Genomic DNA, 20961 nt, shown 5'->3' on the forward strand with positions numbered 1-20961 from the left:
ATCAATGTATACCCACAGAATGGGTAGAGGGTCTAGTGTGTCTTCAGGATCAATGTATACCCACAGAATGGGTAGAGGGTCTAGTGTGTCTTCAGGATCAATGTATACCCACAGAATGGGTAGAGGGTCTAGTGTGTCTTCAGGATCAATGTATACCCACAGAATGGGTAGAGGGTCTAGTGTGTCTTCAGGATCAATGTATACCCACAGAATGGGTAGAGGGTCTAGTGTGTCTTCAGGATCAATGTATACCCACAGAATGGGTAGAGGGTCTAGTGTGTCTTCAGGATCAATGTATACCCACAGAATGGGTAGAGGGTCTAGTGTGTCTTCAGGATCAATGTATACCCACAGAATGGGTAGAGGGTCTAGTGTGTCTTCAGGATCAATGTATACCCACAGAATGGGTAGAGGGTCTAGTGTGTCTTCAGGATCAATGTATACCCACAGAATGGGTAGAGGGTCTAGTGTGTCTTCAGGATCAATGTATACCCACAGAATGGGTAGAGGGTCTAGTGTGTCTTCAGGATCAATGTATACCCACAGAATGGGTAGAGGGTCTAGTGTGTCTTCAGGATCAATGTATACCCACAGAATGGGTAGAGGGTCTAGTGTGTCTTCAGGATCAATGTATACCCACAGAATGGGTAGAGGGTCTAGTGTGTCTTCAGGATCAATGTATACCCACAGAATGGGTAGAGGGTCTAGTGTGTCTTCAGGATCAATGTATACCCACAGAATGGGTAGAGGGTCTAGTGTGTCTTCAGGATCAATGTATACCCACAGAATGGGTAGAGGGTCTAGTGTGTCTTCAGGATCAATGTATACCCACAGAATGGGTAGAGGGTCTAGTGTGTCTTCAGGATCAATGTATACCCACAGAATGGGTAGAGGGTCTAGTGTGTCTTCAGGATCAATGTATACCCACAGAATGGGTAGAGGGTCTAGTGTGTCTTCAGGATCAATGTATACCCACATAATGGGTAGAGGGTCTAGTGTGTCTTCAGGATCAAAAGCTTTTGGTTAATCATAATGGAAATCAAGACTTTTGTTTACAGGAGAGGAAAGGGTTTGAAAAATATAGTTATGTTTTTCAAACCTGAAAAGGAATTTGAAAATCTGTGGATTGATAAAGTTTATATATATATGTAACAATGATTTACCAGGGTTTAAAGAAGGGGGAACTTACATAAAAGAGGAATGTATATGCATTCTTGTATTGCTTTATTGATAAAGTAAGAGGGGTGTGGGTTAAGTTGCATTAATCAGGATGATTTAACTTCATGAATGAAAAACATTGTATAATATGACAATTGCAAGTGATTATGGTTACAGAAACTGTTGGGAATATAGTTTCATTTGTTTGCATATCCTTTATGAGTGACCATATAAGTTAATTATGCAATTGAAAATTTCATTGAAAAATAACTATAGTTTATAGGATTATATGTGAAACCTCTTTCAGCTTAAGCATGTACTTAGATAGATTGAAATGGAGATATGTCAAAAGAATTGTCAATGGACTCTTAAACAAGATTGACACGATCGCACAAAAGACTAATAAAATAAATCAACATAAGACAGGACAATTACAATATAAAATGAGGTTTTGTATTTGTTTACAAATACTAGTTTATTATGAACAAATTTCCCCCTAGCAAAAGCTGACATAATCTATGTCATAGACTTATAATAGGTCAAATCAAATATTTGGTCATATTTCAGTAGGTTGCTTTAATATTATATGTAGGAAGTAGTCTTTCTTTTAAAAACAAAAGGCCCAAAGGGATTTTACACTCAAGATATTCATGATCATGTACCAATTTAATGGCACAGTTAAAGGAGAACAACTAGCTATATAGACATCAATGAAATCATTCACTACATAATATTTCCATATAAACTGGACATACAAGATTGCAACAGGATGGCAATATCCACAACTACTCGTATCATTGAGATATACAGGAAGTTATTGTCAAAACCCACTTACATAACACCTCTGCATTAAAGCCATTTTGGTGTCTGTGGAGTATAACATATAGATAGATAGATAGAACACTTCAACCCACACACATGTACCTGCAAACCAACTTGGATGATTGCAGCTGAAACGATGGGGGAGATCGATGTACTCTGGACGAGAGGTATCTTACGTATTAAGCACTTTTACTGAAGGTTAAAGGTCAAAATGTAGGTCACAGTAACCCTGCCTAAAAAGTACCATGAAAAACCCCTGAAAATATCTAATGATCAGTGATTGTACTTCAGACCATCCACTCAAAGGAATACAAACATTTTGGAAGTCAGTTAACATACTTGTCAACTCTTCCAATTTCGGAAAGAGATTTCTGATTTTGGACCCTAAAATTGAACTTTTTTCATTCAAAAAACTTACTGAACTTTTCTATACTGCTTTATTTCTAAGATCTAATGATTTTATCAGCAAGAACAACTCATATGATGCCATTTCAAAGTGTTATTTTTCATTTACATTATACACACATATTTCATTTTTTTTTTTTTTTTTTTAGCTTTGAGCACACAGATTCGTTCCTCCACAATAGAATATATCTTTTAAATGCAAGGAAAGTATTTATTATTAAAAGTCTTGATGAACCAGGTACCACAGTGGTGCCACTAGTACTGGCAACGATATGATGAGACAAGATATATATATATATAGGGAACAGAAATTAATCTCTCTGTAATTGATCAATTACCATAAATTGACAGATTTACTGACTTATGACAAGTGATGTATTCATTGATATCAATTGCAACAAACATGTGTTTTCAGTCTTGTCTTGTTGACATAAATAAAAGCTTTTGTTCAACCTGGAGTCCACGTTTGTCTATATATATATTTTCCCCCTAAACAGATGTTTCTGCTGATAATATTATATAAAATAACAGTATAACGGAACCAATCCATTATAAACATTGGATTGAAAACTGATAATTGCCATCAGTATTGGCTCTACCGCAAAGAACTATCTACAGAAACGCTACTGTCAAACGAAATGGGATGACAATGGGCAGTTTTGTCACAACACTGTTTATTTATTGTATTTTTTATCATTATTTTTTATTTTCATTATTTTTCTTCGATTTTTAAAGGACCCCATTGCAAATAAGCCACTTTGTGGCTTTTATGGGTAATCCTAGGTAAATGGCAATCACCACCACTCCTATTATGCGATCTATTTATTTATAAATACCTTCATTTACTAAAATAGTCTGTCTCATTTTGTCTCATTTACAACGTATCAGACTTTTTTAGATGTTTATACTCTGTGTGATATATGTCAATGATTGAATTAAAAAACCTTTTATTAGGTCAGATCTATTATTATTCTCAGTCTTAATACAAAATACTCTTTTTTTATTTACAAGCTGCAATGTGATTTTAAATATATATTTTATTCTAAATTGAGATATCTTGTAATAACATGTCTATTTTACCTGAATAAATATTATTATTATTATTAACACACAGAACTGTCAAAACAGATTCTTACCTGATTCCGACAAACGATGTTGTCGGTCTACCTTTCAAATTCTTGTATACCAATTTTTCAACCACGTCTTCTTTTCCGTGTTTTGCAGCTTCTAGGAGTTCCTGTTCCTTGTTACCGATTATATTCCTCAGTAGCCCTGCCATAATAATATTGTTGAATTGTGAACATCACAGTAAAGATGATGATGAAGTTACTTCCTCAATGTATAGCAGCGCCATCTCTAATTTACCAACAAAATGTCTAAGAAACGATGCTTTTCACTGGATGTTCTATACATTTCCTAACCAATCGACGTTATGAATGATACTTTGTTCCAAACGATGCGATTTGTTAATGCAGTGACACACCTCCAGTTTTGACCAATCAAAACTTCGATGGTATATTGAAAGGAAATACACATCATGACGTCTACAGTCTAGCTAAAAATAGAATTTTGATGTAAACAAGAGCGTAAGGACGGAGAAGGACAGATTGTGAATATTTATCGAGGAATACACATTGAAGCAAAACTGGAGAAAATGCCTGATACAGAGAAAATGGCGAGACAGGATATTAGAATGACAAAGCCTCTGACAGTGGTAAGATTTTAACATTGAATGAATGTTCATTTTGACAATTTCATGAACATTTGGCTGACGTTGAACAGTTGAAGCATGTGACCAGCGATTATATGAATACACAGTATATTCTGTCACTCATTCACTGACTAGAATTACATCTGCGTCGTTTTGTTTATCTGTGGGTTTCTAATCATGTGAACCAGTACAGTTTTGCCATTTTGTTTTATGAAACGATCCGATAAAATCGTCTTTATTTCATCTCTGAAAGAGTTTAGGCCTATTTTGATATAACTTATTATGTCCGTGTTCCCCCCGGTTCATTGTTCTGTTATAAACTGTATTATATATATAGGTCCTGTTTCCGTTGTACTTTGTAATTCACTCAGTTTTAACGTGAGGAAATATAAACGTTCGACGATTTGTCTCGTTTTCCACAGCTCGTTTTGGGAATCGATCCATCTGTTTACATAATTTATGACAAAAGAAGTCAACATCTTTGGCATTGCGCCATTGTGAGCTCAATGACGTCGTCTGTCAGGCGTTCTCAACATGTGACTGCCCTTTGTCACTGGACTCAGCCGATTATCAAAAGAACTCGGACACAACAATTAAATCCCACAAGGTTTATTCTTTGGCACAGAATTCATAATATTGACAAACAGCTTTTAAAAAAAAATAAAAAAGTGAACATGTGTGTGATAACCATGCATATGTAACTTTGTAACCTTTGTTTACAAAATTCACATAAGCTTAAAATGTACAGGCACAATTTCACATCTTGAATGTTCATAACTTTACTCTCTAAAATGCTGTCTGTTGTCAGTGTGATCACTGCATATAATTATCATATCATTATCGCTAAACTAAATTTACATAGTCGTTACAATGTTGTACGTATGCTACTACTGTAAAATATCATCCCCAAAAAGTTTGTACTTGTGGGATTCAATTAAACCATCTATTCATGTGGCCTCACTAATGCCATTTACTAATGTTATTGGCTTTTTCTACATTTTTTTCTAAACAGAGATCAAGCTTGCAATATTTGCAACCAAAAACCAAGATTATTCAAATTGCAATCAGTACATTTCATACATTTCAATCAGTACACTGTACAGTAATTAAAATATAACTGCTTTCATGCTGACTGATCCTTGTATTGATTAAAACTTTCTTGGAAATAATTGAACCTACTGTATTCCTTGCATTGCTTTAATGGAAATTTCAAATTCTTATTTGAAAACTGAGAAAACGTAATAATGTTAATGTTTTAATATAAGGTTAGATAGATATGCAGATTTTTAATAAAATATTGTTACCTGCATGGTAAACCAGCTGACGTTCAATATTTAACAGACACCAGTGTACAATTAAGAGGAAATACAAAAGATTGGTATATATACATACAAAATTGTATATACATATAAACTCATTCATCCCTGAAATTCCATGATGAACTATTCCAACCTTTGAATTGAAAGAGTTCAAATGTGTCTTCAGGGGTGAATTAGTTAACACACCAAAACCTCCAAACTCTTGTCAAGCAATCTTTGCCTATACAATCTACTACCAGTAGCTATATAAGCTATGTTCTTACAGGGGATCCGGCCCCAGTTGCTCTAATGTTAGTCAGAATAATATAACCACTGGTTAGTGAACATTTTAAAAGAACATCTGACATAATTTCACTGATAACGATTTATTTGTTTTAAGGATTAATTGTCAATTGGAAGCCCTTGTTTTTTAAGTGGCAACAATTTGTGAAATTTTCACTAACCACTGGTTAATTTTACTAACCTCTGAACAACTTGGGCTTGGAGCTTGGAGAATGTTTCTTTCTTATGAAAGTTTTCCATTGGTTTTCATTTCAAGGATCCTTTATGTAGATAAATAAAAGTAAAGCCATAATACATGTGATATATTCAGTCAGCACCTATTTATAGGAATGTTATTATTTTAGGTAGGGATATATATATATGAATACAAACAGTAAACTCCAGACACAATCTGGTATTTTTACATATGTGTCGAAGATGATGTAATTTTAAATCTAATTTTAAGTCAACCGTGACCATTGTTATTTGTACCCAGTATTATCTTCCTATGATTAACATGTGAACATCCAACAAGTGCTCATCAGCTGTGGTACAGTTGTGTAGTAAGTGTGACATGTTCAGTCAGCACCTACAGGTTTGTCTGGTCAATAATTTAGTACCCAACTGACGACACGTGTGTGGCGTGATGCCCAATGCCATTTACAATTGTTTTGACATGAACATCTTTGTTGAGGCTGTATATATGTAATAGGAGCTGGTAGCCAGCAAATTTAAATGACCCAGTCAAGTTCCTTTCCTCTACATATGTAAAAATCACCTGTTAGAAGATGCTTGTTTAAATCATGCACCTACATGTATAAGAATGCCGATATACAAATCCTGTGGTGAAAGTTCATTTATGTACAAATCACCTACTTGCGGGTTGATATAAATCATCCAATCAAAGCTTGACATCAAATCACCTACTCCCAAGGTCTGATATTACAAATCACCTACCCCCGGGGCTGATATTACAAATCACCTCCCTCAAGGCTGATATTACAAATCACCTGCTCCCAAGGTCTGATATTACAAATCACCTACCCCTGGGGCTTATATTACAAATCACCTACTCCCAAGGTCTGATATTACAAATCACCTACCCCTGGGGCTTATATTACAAATCACCTACCCCCGGGGCTGATATTACAAATCATCTACACCCAAGGCTGATATTACAAATCTTGTGGTTGAAAGTTCATTTATATACAAATCACCTACTTGCGGGTTGATATAAATCATCCAATCAAAGCTTGACATCAAATCACCTACTCCCTAAAGCTAGGCTGAATTTTTGAATCACCTACACCCAAAGCTGATATTACAAATCATCTACCCCCAAGGTCTGATATTACAAATCACCTCCCTCAAGGCTGATATTACAAATCACTTCCCTCAAGGTCTGATATTACAAATCACCTACCCCTGGGGCTTATATTACAAATCACCTCCCTCAAGGCTGATATTACAAATCTTCTAACCCCAAGATATTACAAATCATCTACCCCAAGGTTGATTTTACAAATCACCTACCCCCGGGGCTGATATTACAAATCACCTGCTCCCAAGGTCTGATATTACAAATCATCTACCCCAAGGTCTGATATTACAAATCACCACCCCCGTGGCAGATATTACAAATCACCTCCCTCAAGGCTGATATTACAAATCACCTACCCCCGGGGCTGATATTACAAATTACCTCCCTCAAGGCTGATATTACGAATCACCTCCCTCAAGGTCTGATATTACAAATCACCTACCCCTGGGGCTTATATTACAAATCACCTACTCCCAAGGTCTGATATTACAAATCACCTACCCCTGGGGCTGATATTACAAATCACCTCCCTCAAGGCTGATATTATAAATCACCTCCCTCAAGGCTGATATTACAAATCATCTACACCCAAGGCTGATATTACAAATCTTGTGGTTGAAAGTTCATTTATATACAAATCACCTACTTGCGGGTTGATATAAATCATCCAATCAAAGCTTGACATCAAATCACCTACTCCCTAAAGCTAGGCTGAATTTTTGAATCACCTACACCCAAAGCTGATATTACAAATCATCTACCCCCAAGGTCTGATATTACAAATCACCTCCCTCAAGGCTGATATTACAAATCTTCTAACCCGAAGATATTACAAATCATCTACCCCAAGGGTGATATTACAAATCACCTACCCCTGGGGCTTATATTACAAATCACCTCCCTCAAGGCTGATATTACAAATCTTCTAACCCCAAGATATTACAAATCATCTACCCCAAGGTTGATTTTACAAATCACCTACCCCCGGGGCTGATATTACAAATCACCTGCTCCCAAGGTCTGATATTACAAATCATCTACCCCAAGGTCTGATATTACAAATCACCACCCCCGTGGCAGATATTACAAATCACCTCCCTCAAGGCTGATATTACAAATCACCTACCCCCGGGGCTGATATTACAAATTACCTCCCTCAAGGCTGATATTACGAATCACCTCCCTCAAGGTCTGATATTACAAATCACCTACCCCTGGGGCTTATATTACAAATCACCTACTCCCAAGGTCTGATATTACAAATCACCTACCCCTGGGGCTGATATTACAAATCACCTCCCTCAAGGCTGATATTATAAATCACCTCCCTCAAGGCTGATATTACAAATCATCTACACCCAAGGCTGATATTACAAATCATCTACACCCAAGGCTGATTTTACAAATCATCTACACCCAAGGCTGATATTACAAATCTTGTGGTTGAAAGTTCATTTATATACAAATCACCTACTTGCGGGTTGATATAAATCATCCAATCAAAGCTTGACATCAAATCACCTACTCCCTAAAGCTAGGCTGAATTTTTAAATCACCTACACCCAAAGCTGATATTACAAATCATCTACCCCAAGGTTGATATTACAAATCATCTACCCGAAGGTCTGATATTACAAATCACCTACCCCCGGGGCTGATATTACAAATCACCTCCCTCAAGGCTGATATTACAAATCACCTACCCCCGGGGCTGATATTACAAATTACCTCCCTCAAGGCTGATATTACAAATCACCTCCCTCAAGGTCTGATATTACAAATCACCTACCCCTGTGGCTTATATTACAAATCACCTACTCCCAAGGTCTGATATTACAAATAACCTACTCCCGGGGCTGATATTACAAATCACCTCCCTCAAGGCTGATATTACAAATCACCTCCCTCAAGGCTGATATTACAATTCATCTACACCCAAGGCTGATTTTACAAATCATCTACACCCAAGGCTGATATTACAAATCTTGTGGTTGAAAGTTCATTTATATACAAATCACCTACTTGCGGGTTGATATAAATCATCCAATCAAAGCTTGACATCAAATCACCTATTCCCTAAAGCTAGGCTGAATTTTTAAATCACCTACACCCAAAGCTGATATTACAAATCATCTACCCCCAAGGTCTGATATTACAAATCACCTCCCTCAAGGCTGATATTACAAATCATCTACACCCAAGGCTGATTTTACAAATCATCTACACCCAAGGCTGATATTACAAATCTTGTGGTTGAAAGTTCATTTATATACAAATCACCTACTTGCGGGTTGATATAAATCATCCAATCAAAGCTTGACATCAAATCACCTATTCCCTAAAGCTAGGCTGAATTTTTAAATCACCTACACCCAAAGCTGATATTACAAATCATCTACCCCAAGGTTGATATTACAAATCATCTACCCGAAGGTCTGATATTACAAATCACCTACCCCCGGGGCTGATATTACAAATCACCTCCCTCAAGGCTGATATTACAAATCACCTACCCCCGGGGCTGATATTACAAATTACCTCCCTCAAGGCTGATATTACAAATCACCTCCCTCAAGGTCTGATATTACAAATCACCTACCCCTGTGGCTTATATTACAAATCACCTACTCCCAAGGTCTGATATTACAAATAACCTACTCCCGGGGCTGATATTACAAATCACCTCCCTCAAGGCTGATATTACAAATCACCTCCCTCAAGGCTGATATTACAATTCATCTACACCCAAGGCTGATTTTACAAATCATCTACACCCAAGGCTGATATTACAAATCTTGTGGTTGAAAGTTCATTTATATACAAATCACCTACTTGCGGGTTGATATAAATCATCCAATCAAAGCTTGACATCAAATCACCTATTCCCTAAAGCTAGGCTGAATTTTTAAATCACCTACACCCAAAGCTGATATTACAAATCATCTACCCCAAGGTTGATATTACAAATCATCTACCCGAAGGTCTGATATTACAAATCACCTACCCCCGGGGCTGATATTACAAATTACCTCCCTCAAGGCTGATATTACAAATCACCTCCCTCAAGGTCTGATATTACAAATCACCTACCCCTGTGGCTTATATTACAAATCACCTACTCCCAAGGTCTGATATTACAAATAACCTACTCCCGGGGCTGATATTACAAATCACCTCCCTCAAGGCTGATATTACAAATCACCTCCCTCAAGGCTGATATTACAATTCATCTACACCCAAGGCTGATTTTACAAATCATCTACACCCAAGGCTGATATTACAAATCTTGTGGTTGAAAGTTCATTTATATACAAATCACCTACTTGCGGGTTGATATAAATCATCCAATCAAAGCTTGACATCAAATCACCTATTCCCTAAAGCTAGGCTGAATTTTTAAATCACCTACACCCAAAGCTGATATTACAAATCATCTACCCCCAAGGTCTGATATTACAAATCACCTCCCTCAAGGCTGATATTACAAATCTTCTACCCCCAAGATATTACAAATCATCTACCCCAATGTTGATATTACAAACACCTACCCCCAGGGCTGATATTACAAATCACCTGCTCCCAAGGTCTGAAATTACAAATCACCTACCCCTAAGGTCTGATATTACAAATCACCTCCCTCATGGCTGATATTACAAATCACCTTCCCCTAAGGTCTGATATTACAAATCCCCTCCCTCAAGGCTGTTATTACAAATCTTCTACCCCCAAGATATTAAAAATCATCTACCCCAAGGTTGATATTACAAATCATCTACCACAATGTTGATATTACAAACACCTAACCCCAGGGCTGATATTACAAATCTCCTCCCTCATGGCTGATATTAAAAATCATCTACCCCAAGGTTGATATTACAAATCACCTACCCCCGGGGCTGATATTACAAATCACCTCCCTCATGGCTGATATTACAAATCATCTACACCCAGGGCTGATATTACAAATCACCTACCCCCAAGATATTACAAATCATCTACCCCAAGGTTGATATTACAAATCCCCTACCCCCGGGGCTGATATTACAAATCACCTCCCTCAAGGCTGATATTAAAAATCTTCTTCCCCCAAGATATTACAAATCATCTACCCCAAGGTTGATATTACAAATCCCCTCCCCCCGGGGCTGATATTCCAAATCACCTCCCTCAAGGCTGATATTACAAATCACCTCCCTCAAGACTGATATTACAAATCACCTCCCTCAAGGCTGATATTACAAATCTTTTACCCCCAAGATATTACAAATCATCTACCCTTAGGTTGATATTACAAATCACCTACCCCCGGGGCTGATATTACAAATCACCTGCTCCCAAGGTCTGATATTAAAAATCACCTACCCCCAGGGTTGATATTACAAATCATCTACCCCCAAGGCTGATATTACAAATCACCTACCCCTGGGGCTGATATTACAAATCTTCTACCCCCAAGGTCTGATATTACAAATCACCTCCCTCAAGGCTGATATAACAAATCATCTACACCCAAGGCTGATATTACAAATCACCTACCCCTGGGGCTTACATTACAAATCACCTACTCTCAAGGCTGATATTACAAATCACCTATCCCCGGGGCTGATATTACAAATCTTCTACCCCCAAGGTTGATATTACAAATTACCTACCCCCGGGGCTGATATTACAAATCACCTACTCCCAAGGTCTGATATTACAAATCATCTACCCCCGGGGCTGATATTACAAATCATCTACCCCCAAGGTCTGATATTACAAATCACCTCCCTCAAGGTCTGATATTACAAATCACCTCCCTCAAGGCTGATATTACAAATCACCTCCCTCAAGGCTGATATTAAAAATCACCTCCCTCAAGGCTGATATTACTAATCACCTTCCTCAAGGCTGATATTACAAATCACCTCCCTCAAGGCTGATATTAAAAATCACCTCCCTCAAGGCTGATATTACTAATCACCTTCCTCAAGGCTGATATTACAAATCTCCTCCCTCAAGGCTGATATTACAAATCTTCTACCCCAAAGATATTACAAATCATCTACCCCAAGGTTGATATTACAAATCACCTACCCCCGGGGCTGATATTACAAATCATCTGCTCCCAAGGTCTGATATTACAAATCACCTACCCCCAGGGCTGATATTACAAATCACCTGCTCCCAAGGTCTGATATTAAAAATCACCTACCCCCAGGGCTGATATTACAAATCATCTACCCTCGAGGCTGATATCACAAATTATCTACCCCCAAGATCTGATATTACAAATCACCTGCTCCTAAGATCTGATATTACAAATCACCTACCCCCAAGGTCTGATATTACAAATCACCTCCCCCTAAAAAGTTCTTAAGGATCACCTGTAATAAGATTAAATGTTATCTAAAGCTATGTATAGTAAGCTACACTTTATTTCATATTGGTTTAAATTTGATTCTGAATGCATATATATAATGTATATATACTGAAGTGGTTTATAAATTATACATTTACATTTCATCAAAACGAAACAGCTCAATTCAATAACTGAAAGCACTTTAATTCATACAGTAAAAGCTAATTTTGTTCAGTTCATGTACCGAAATTCAAATAACTACAAAATATATACATAATACATACAATTTTTCAAATATCTACAAAATACACAAAATAACTGCATAATACATAAGAATACATAACTTGGTACCCAAAACCTGTAACACCAGTAAGAAAGAAATCAAATAAATGTTCATGCACATCGTAAAAAAATAATTATTTTTCAATCAATGGAACATAACGGTATATGAAGTGGGGTACCCGGTTGACCTATGATATAGCTATAGGAAGGCGAAAATCTTATTTATTAAGGTTGAAAACAATCATCATAAGACACTTACAAAGGCACACATCTTAAAGAACAATTGTCATAAGTATGTATATACATCCATATAGAATAACATTAATTACACCTTGTGGTAAAATCTTATTCATTTATTTTGTAGCTGAAGAGCATTGGCCCAAAATTGGTTCCATTCTTCAAAACAGTGGCCATCTTTTTTGTGCTCTTTGGAAGGGAGGAAAAAGACAACTGTGTCTTCTGCTGTGTGGCCAAAATCTTGCCGATCATCTCGCTCATCCTGTTTGTCTTTTTGCATGGAATGAATCTAACCGAATACTATCGGTACTCACGCAGAATCCTGATTGGCCTAATCTTCTCCTGCGCTGGCGACATATTGCTAGTATGGAAAGATTCCTATTTTGAGGCTGGTATTCTCATGTTTGCTGTGGCGCAGATTTGCTATGCAAGGGCATTTGGATGGAAACCATTCAACCCATATGCACTTGCAGTGTTCGCAGCCATTGGAGCAGCAATTTACTCCATTTTGAGCCCTTCCTTGAATGGAATTTTAAGCTATCTGGTTGCGATTTACATCTCTCTGATTTGCATTATGGGATGGAGAGCGGTTGCCAGGGTGAGATTTTTCGATGACCTTGTAACTTGGACAAAACTTTGCGGATGTGCAGGTTCCATTCTTTTCATGATTTCCGATATCACCATTGCAATCAATAAATTTGTGATGCCCTTGCCGTTTCATCACCAAATCATTATGTTGACTTACTATGCTGCCCAGCTTGGCATAACGTTATCGGTCGTTGACAGTCAGGTAGACGTTATCCTACAGCCAAACCTGGAATAGGACAGAACAAAGTTGTCATACGTACAACATGACTTGTCCACAAGATTCAAAAGCCAAGATGGATATGTTACACATATCCTCCTCAATATTTACCTTTGCATGGTGCTACATTGAGTAAGAGTTATCTTCTCTTGGTTCAGAATGGAAAGATAGTGTTTCATAAATCAATTTATTAATGTTTATTCGTGTAAATGAAAAGTATATCTGTAAGACTGGAAGATCGATATAAAGTTTGTTGTTAGGTTTTTCTTTTGTGAATGTCATTGTTTTAGTGGCAGGTTGTAGAAGATTGGTGTGAATGTTAATTTAGCATAGATTTCCATACATGATTTGGGGAGTGTAAGCGATGAGTGTCTGAACCAAGCTATTTACTGCGTGTGTCTCGTTTAAATGTCACACGAGGTCTAGTCAATGTTGATGAGTTCATTGCCCTTAGGGAAGAGTACTTTGTCCTGTGTTTTAGTTTCTGTCGGGGTAAAGTCCGGCTTTTCTAACGGAGATAAATTGTGGAAACAGTACTGCACATCAATCCTGTACCACCAGCTGGGTTGTCAGTTGTTCTCTCTATATATACACAGGGTATATATACATGTATATATATATATACGTAACAGTGTTGTTTTAATTTGTCCTATAATACATATATATACACGATCCAGTTTAACACTGCACATTTGTATGTCATTTTTTTTGTTGTTTCAATTTGTTGTACAGTATTAACATTTCCCATCCTATATCTTCACCATAGTTTTCCCTTTGTTTCAAAAGTTGGAAAATGTAACAGAAGTTAAGATTTTTTTATTGTTATTATGCCAGAAGTTCATAAAACTTGTACACCTGACGGGTTTCTGATTAAAATTTGTCTCATACAGCTGTTATATTGGACAGTGAAATTGATTACCACGATTTATACAACCTTTAACTTATTCACCCCTAAAGTTTCATAATGAACTATTCCAACCTTTGATTTCGAAGAGTTCAAATGTGTCTTCAGGGGTGAATGAGTTGAGGATCCCTGTACTTCTGCCAACAACTGTAAATGAATTGGAATCTGTTTTATTGGCATGATATTAGCTTTAATAAATCATTTCTTAAAAGCATGTTTTTGCAAAACTTTAATGAAAAAATAATGATGAAATGTATAAATCAAACCGAGATTCAAACTTCAGACCTTGGACAACTGTCTTGAGCTACCTAGGCCTGGGATGGCCAATTACAAGTCCTACTGGATCTGAAACAAAAATTAAGGGGAGATAACTGTATATATATGGAAAGTTTTCCAGTGTTTTGCTTGTAGTGGGACAAGGATTCTAAAGGTAAGCGTAGATTAACGTGTATCACTGCAGTCATGTGATCGTAGATTTACGTGTATCACTGTAGTCATGTGATCTTAAATTTACGTGTATTACTGCAGTCATGTGATCGTAGATTTACGTGTATCACTGCAGTCATGTGATCGTAGATTTACGTGTATTACTGCAGTCATGTGATCGTATAGATTTACATGTATAACTGCAGTCATGTGATCGTAGATTTACGTGTATCACTGTAGTCATGTGATCGTAGATTTACGTGTATTACTGCAGTCATGTGATCGTAGATTAACGTGTATTACTGCAGTCATATGATCTTAAATTTACGAGTATTACTGTAGTCATGTGATTGTAGATTTACGTGTATCACTGCAGTCATGTGATCGTAGATTTACGTGTATTACTGCAGTCATGTGATCGTAGATTTACGTGTATCACTGTAGTCATGTGATCGTAAATTCCTATACTATGACAATTTGCAATATACGTTTAGGGTTTATAATCTAACATATCATTAAGTGGCATTCAAACCAAAGTCTAGTCATTATACAATGTACTCAATCTCAAACTTTACTGTGACTTTATATCCACATCACAGGGCCTACAAATTCATGTTAACTCATTTAATAAGAAACCAGTACTATTGTTTTGTCAATCCTCCAGTTTTCGAAATTACAACAATCATTAGTCTGGCACCTCTTAACTTGTAATTTGTACTAAATGAACCGACCTGTTCTTCGTTTGGTATTAACTCATTCTCATTCACCTCTGATCATGAGGACACATTTGGACTCTTCTAGTTCAAAGGTTGGAATAGTTCATTATGAAATTTCAGGGGTGAATGAGTTGAATCACTAATGAAGATCATTATCTTTTGATCATTATTATATACAATGTACAGGCATTGAATCAAACATGATATCAATACATGTTCCTGGTTAGCATGTAGTCTGGGGGTTTATCAATACATGTTCCTGGTTAATATGTAGTCTGGGTTTTTTTGCAGCCGATATGCTGTTCTAGATGTTATCCTTGCTGATTGAGACTTGGTTAATTACCTATTGACCTTATTTTTTTTATCGTACTTGTACAGAGTTTTTGATATTCAACAGAATGGGTTAATCTTCTATCTTTGAAGATTTGAAGTATTGCCTGCTAATGCATGGATCTCTATGTATGCCGAACTTCGAAGATTGTAAACATGTACAGTAGATACTTCTGTATCATGTCCTTCATTTTCTTTACCACCTTGATTGCCGTCAATGTAATTTAGTGTTTCAGTTTCCTTTTTTTTTAACAATTCCTTTTTACATTTCCCTCAACGTATTGCCAAACCCCTTTTATAATGCCAAACTTTGGCTGTGCAAAGTAGCTAGAATATTTTGACATTCATTTGTATAGGTAAATAAGAATGTGATACATGTATAATGGTAATCTTTGGACTCTTATTAAACCAAGTATATAATACCATTATAATCTTTGGACTGTATTAGCTAGGTCAGCAAAATTTGGCCTACACTTTATTTGTATGACTCATATTTGAAATACAGTGAACAGGTTTCAAGAGGTATATTTTGTACACGGATATGTTCATTAAAAGGGTATTGTCTGTACATGGGTAGATACAATCAAAGGACTGTCTTTTTTATACTCTGTGCAGTTGATGTATTACATATTATACAATTATGGACTTTTGAAATGGTGCATGTGAGGTGATATGAACCTTAAAAAAGTGGTATTGACAGAAGCAAAGAGGAGGTCAATATCATTGTTTTTTCGGGTTTACGGTGCATTTCTATAAATTCACCTAAATTTACCAACTTGCTTAAAATAAGGGTATGCTATGGACAATTTTTTGAGAATTTTGGAAGATTTAACAACCGTTCTAATTTTACCAAATTGCAAAGCTCCCTTATGTGATTGAATGTGGTACACAATTTATTAGATGGATTTAACTGATCTGTTTTGCTGATATACTCACGCTTATGTAGCCTTGCATGAGCAGTGAAACATCTGTGCCGGGCTGATCAGTGTTCAGTAGATTGTTGTTTCATGAATGACTGCACACATAAGTGTTCAATTCAATTCAGAAGTAAATTAAATAAGACAAGAAATTTTTTTTTAAACATTTTATTTTTCATGCTGTATCCTTTAGCAACATGTCATTTATAAGAACAAGGAAGCTCATTAGAATAATGAGTCTTTGAATGTTGAGAGTCATTCTCGTCTGCCACTGATAGCAAAATGTTTTGATTATGAAGAGCAAAACTTTGTTTCATGAATTTTAACTCACATAGTGAGCTTTTGCCATACTGCAGCGTCCATCGTCAACTTTTCATTTAAAACGCTACTAGCCATGAACGACTGAGCTGATTTTAACCAAATTTGGTCAGAAGCATCTTGGGTGAAGGGGAACAAATTTTGTATAAATGGTGGGTCTGGCCCCCCAGGGGCTTGAGGGGTGTGGCCCAATAGGGGAAACATCACAAATTATTCTTTAAAATCCTTTTTCTTCTGTAAGAATGAAAGGATTTGTTCCATATTTGGTGTGGATCATCTTTGGATGAAGGGGAACCAATTTTGTATAAACGGTGGGTCTGGCCCCCCTGGGGGCTGAGGGGCGGGGCCCAATAGGGGAAATATAACAAATTCTCTAAAATCCTTCTACTTCTGTAGGAATAAAAGGATTTGTTTCATATTTGGTCTGAAGCATCCTTGGGTGAAGGGGAACCAATTTTGTATAAACCATAGGTCTGGCCCCTCAAGGGACTGAGGGGCGAGGCCCAAAAGGGAAATAGAGGTAAAACCTTTATAATCCTTCTTCTACCATAGTGATTAAGGGATATTATCCTAATTTAGTCTCAAGCATCCTTAAGCAAAAGGGACTCAATTTTGTATAAACAGCGAGTGTGGCCCCCCTGGGGACAGAAGGGAGGGGCCCAATAAGGGAAACATAGCAAATTCTTCAAAATCCTTTCTTCTTCTGTAAGAATGACAGGATTTTGTCCAAATTTGGTATGAAGCACCCTTGGGTGAAGGGGAACCAATTTTGTATAAATTGTATGTCTGACCCCCCTGGTGGCAGAGAGGTGGGGCCCAATAGGGGAAATAGAGTAAAAACCTTTAAAATCCTTCTTCTACCATAGGGATTCAGGGATTTTATCCTTATTTAGTCTGGAGCATCCTTGGGTCAAGGGGACTCAATTTTGTATACTTGGTGGGTATGACCCCGCTAGGGGCATAGGGGTTGGGCTCTGTTTGAAGTTTGTTCTCGCTATATCTCAAGTACTGGATGGATTTTTCTGAAATTTCATATGTACTTACAGCACCTACCATGGAGTGCTATATCTTGACTTCATACCAATTATTTTAAACATATTCAGGTGAGCGATACAGGCCCTCTGGGCCTCTTGTTTTAAACTTACTCCCAAAAGTTATTCAGCGATTGGGGATTGGTAGGGGTATCGCACTGCAATTATGATAGAATGATTTTTACTTAATTCTGTTTCCCCAACCCCAATCCCTTATTTAACGGATCTGTCTCTGTTCTGTCAAATTGTTTTATGCATATATATATATCTGATATAAGTAGTGATGATAATTTATATATAATATATATAGCCTTTTGAATTATTAAATAATAATGCATGTTCTATCTATCAAACTTCCCTGGTCAGCATTATCTGCCTTGAGGTTTTGATTGTGTGATATTAGCTGTGCTCATTTATGGAACAGCTTCTTCTTGTAACTGTATATCTATATACAGTAGATTGATATTCACGTATTCCTTTGTTGCTTTTTAGGAACGCAAATGTAAAATTCATTTAGTGACTATCATGTACAATCTATATCGGCAGGTATATACATGTACATGTACCATGTTTTGTGTATCAAAGACAGGTAATGCATGTATGTACTAGTCAGATGCAAGCTTATAAAATCTGGATAATTGTGTACGTAAACTTATCAAATAATCTGGATGATCGTGTTGGTAAACTTATCAAATCTGGATGATCGTGTTGGTAAACTTATCAAATCTGGATAATTGTGTACGTAAACTTATCAAATAATCTGGATAATCATGTTGGTAAACTTATCAAATCTGGATGATCGTGTACATAAACTAACCAAATCTGGATAATCATGTACATAAACTTACCAAATCTGGATAATCATGTTCGTAAACTTATCAAATTTGGATTATCATGTTTGTAAACTTATTAAATCTGGATTGTCGTGTTTGCGAACCTTATTTTAAGGTAAATGAAACAAGTTTTTTCCAAATTACATTTGATGCCCAAGATGGAAGCCTGCAGATGCTTTTAATGTGAGGGGGATAAGAATACGCACCAAACCCACATAGTCGGGGCACATGACCCAACACCTTTTAACTTCTGATCGAGAAACAAACCCCATGTGATCATGTGTTAAAGGCACCATTTGATTAAATATCAGTTTTATTTGTCGTGCATCTCATCCTCACACATGACCAGACTTAGAAGTGCTTTTGACAATATTAAAATCATAGATACAATTTACCAATACTTTTTGTTTTACCATCAGTTCAAGAAAATGTTCTTGTGCTTCTGTGTTCAAGCCCAATATCTTGTTTTAGGTATAAATCAATGAAAAATCACATTTTGTCGTGTGATTTGGAAGAGTTTTGAGATACTTCAAGCCAAATACTGTGTTGAATGTTTACACTTGACTTGGTGGTTCTGTAACATGGTTTAATTTAGGCGAGTTACAATAAAGGTAGTTTGAGCACAGAATCCATGCTTGAGAATGGAAATGAATTTTTAGATAAAGGCCTAGCTGTACTTAAAGGCGGAATGCTATTTTATATTACATTATGATATAAAATATTTATGATTTAAATGAAAAAAATCAGCATTGTTTAGAATTGTTACAGAAGTCCATTTGTAAACAATGTCCTTAGATAATGGATAGCCCTTGGATTTACATAATTGTGTAAAGATTTGCCAATTATGTGTATAAAAGCCAGCTCAGCAGATCCAATTCATTCCAACATCCACGCCTACCTTAATGTGCGTAGGTAATGCTGTGTTATTGATGAGGTCGTAGTACCTTCGGCCTCGGGGAATTCCTAACCAAGTTCTTCAGTATACCTAAAGCTACACTCCGACTAATACCATTAGAATATCACTGATATAGAATCTATAGAAAGCTGTGATACAAATATCAGTATGCCATTTGTCCATACATTTTACAGCAAAAGTAACAATTTCAAATTTTAATTTACTGTCAAATTATGCAAATTCAGCTAGAAATCCTCTAAAATTTATAATCTGACATTTCATGTTTGAATTGTTATCCGAACAAAGACCTGTGCAAGCTTAAGGACCCCCGCACATCCACTGCCAAAAACTAACTATGCACATGAAACCAATTTTGGTTGTATGACTAAGGCCCTAATAAATCATTTCTAAAACAAGTCCATACCTTGGGGAATTTTTATGAAAGATAATAGATATTTGAAAAAACTCTTTATCAATAGTGTTCTGATTCTTTGAAAAAACAAGTTTAGCAGGAGTAGACCAGAATTTGAACTCTGGACTTCAGACAGTTATACTACCGCTCTTAAAAGACTGAGATACCTGGTCAACCAACGTCCTGACCTAACTGTGCTACAGCTGTTATATCCAAAACGAAAATAGGGGAGGTCACTGTATATATATACGGGAAAAAACATTGGGACAAGGATCCTTAACTCATTCACCCCTGAAATTTCATAATGAACTATTCCAACCTTTGAATTGGAAGAGTTCAAATGTGTCATCAGGGGTGAATGAGTTAAGGCATAAATTGGATTTTGTTGTTGAGACATGGATATTTTCTTCTCTCTTTCAACCGTTATTGAGTCATATATGTGAATTAACACTGTAAAAAAATCATTCCGATCAAAGAATGTCCTCATTATAGAATTTTTATAGTTTTGTGTTCCATA

The 20961-nt window shown here is 36.5% G+C and overlaps 2 protein-coding genes across 6 annotated transcripts in view; one reads left to right on the forward strand and one right to left on the reverse strand.

The window, feature by feature from the left end:
• Positions 1-3741, reverse strand: part of LOC110450032 (ankyrin repeat and sterile alpha motif domain-containing protein 1B-like) — a 208374-nt gene extending 204633 nt beyond the window's left edge. For all 5 annotated transcript variants that reach the window (XM_021497246.1, XM_021497245.1, XM_021497244.1 and 2 more), the window contains exon 1: positions 3522-3741. In XM_021497246.1, coding sequence (XP_021352921.1) covers positions 3522-3664 — 143 coding nt within the window. In that variant the 5' untranslated portion in view covers positions 3665-3741. The remainder of the gene's footprint in view (positions 1-3521) is intronic.
• Positions 3742-3942: 201 nt separating this feature from the next.
• On the forward strand, positions 3943-17107 carry LOC110450035 (lysoplasmalogenase-like protein TMEM86A). The gene is made up of 2 exons (XM_021497248.1): positions 3943-4099; positions 12985-17107. The coding sequence occupies exons 1-2, from the start codon at positions 4040-4042 to the stop codon at positions 13678-13680; spliced, it is 756 nt and encodes a 251-aa protein (XP_021352923.1). The 5' UTR covers positions 3943-4039; the 3' UTR covers positions 13681-17107.
• Positions 17108-20961: the final 3854 nt, after the last annotated feature.

The sequence above is a fragment of the Mizuhopecten yessoensis genome, unplaced genomic scaffold (genome assembly GCF_002113885.1).
Source record: "Mizuhopecten yessoensis strain PY_sf001 unplaced genomic scaffold, ASM211388v2 scaffold4947, whole genome shotgun sequence".
NCBI classification, from domain to species: Eukaryota; Metazoa; Mollusca; class Bivalvia; order Pectinida; family Pectinidae; genus Mizuhopecten; species Mizuhopecten yessoensis.

What these genes read in the sequence shown, in the direction of transcription:
- LOC110450035 (XM_021497248.1), top strand. Translation starts at nt 4,040, where the DNA reads ATGCCTGATACAGAGAAAATGGCGAGACAGGATATTAGAATGACAAAG. An exon ending in TGACAAAGCCTCTGACAGTG is followed by an intron (nt 4,100 to 12,984) that starts GTAAGATTTTAA and finishes TTTATTTTGTAG; the next exon opens with CTGAAGAGCATTGGCCCAAA.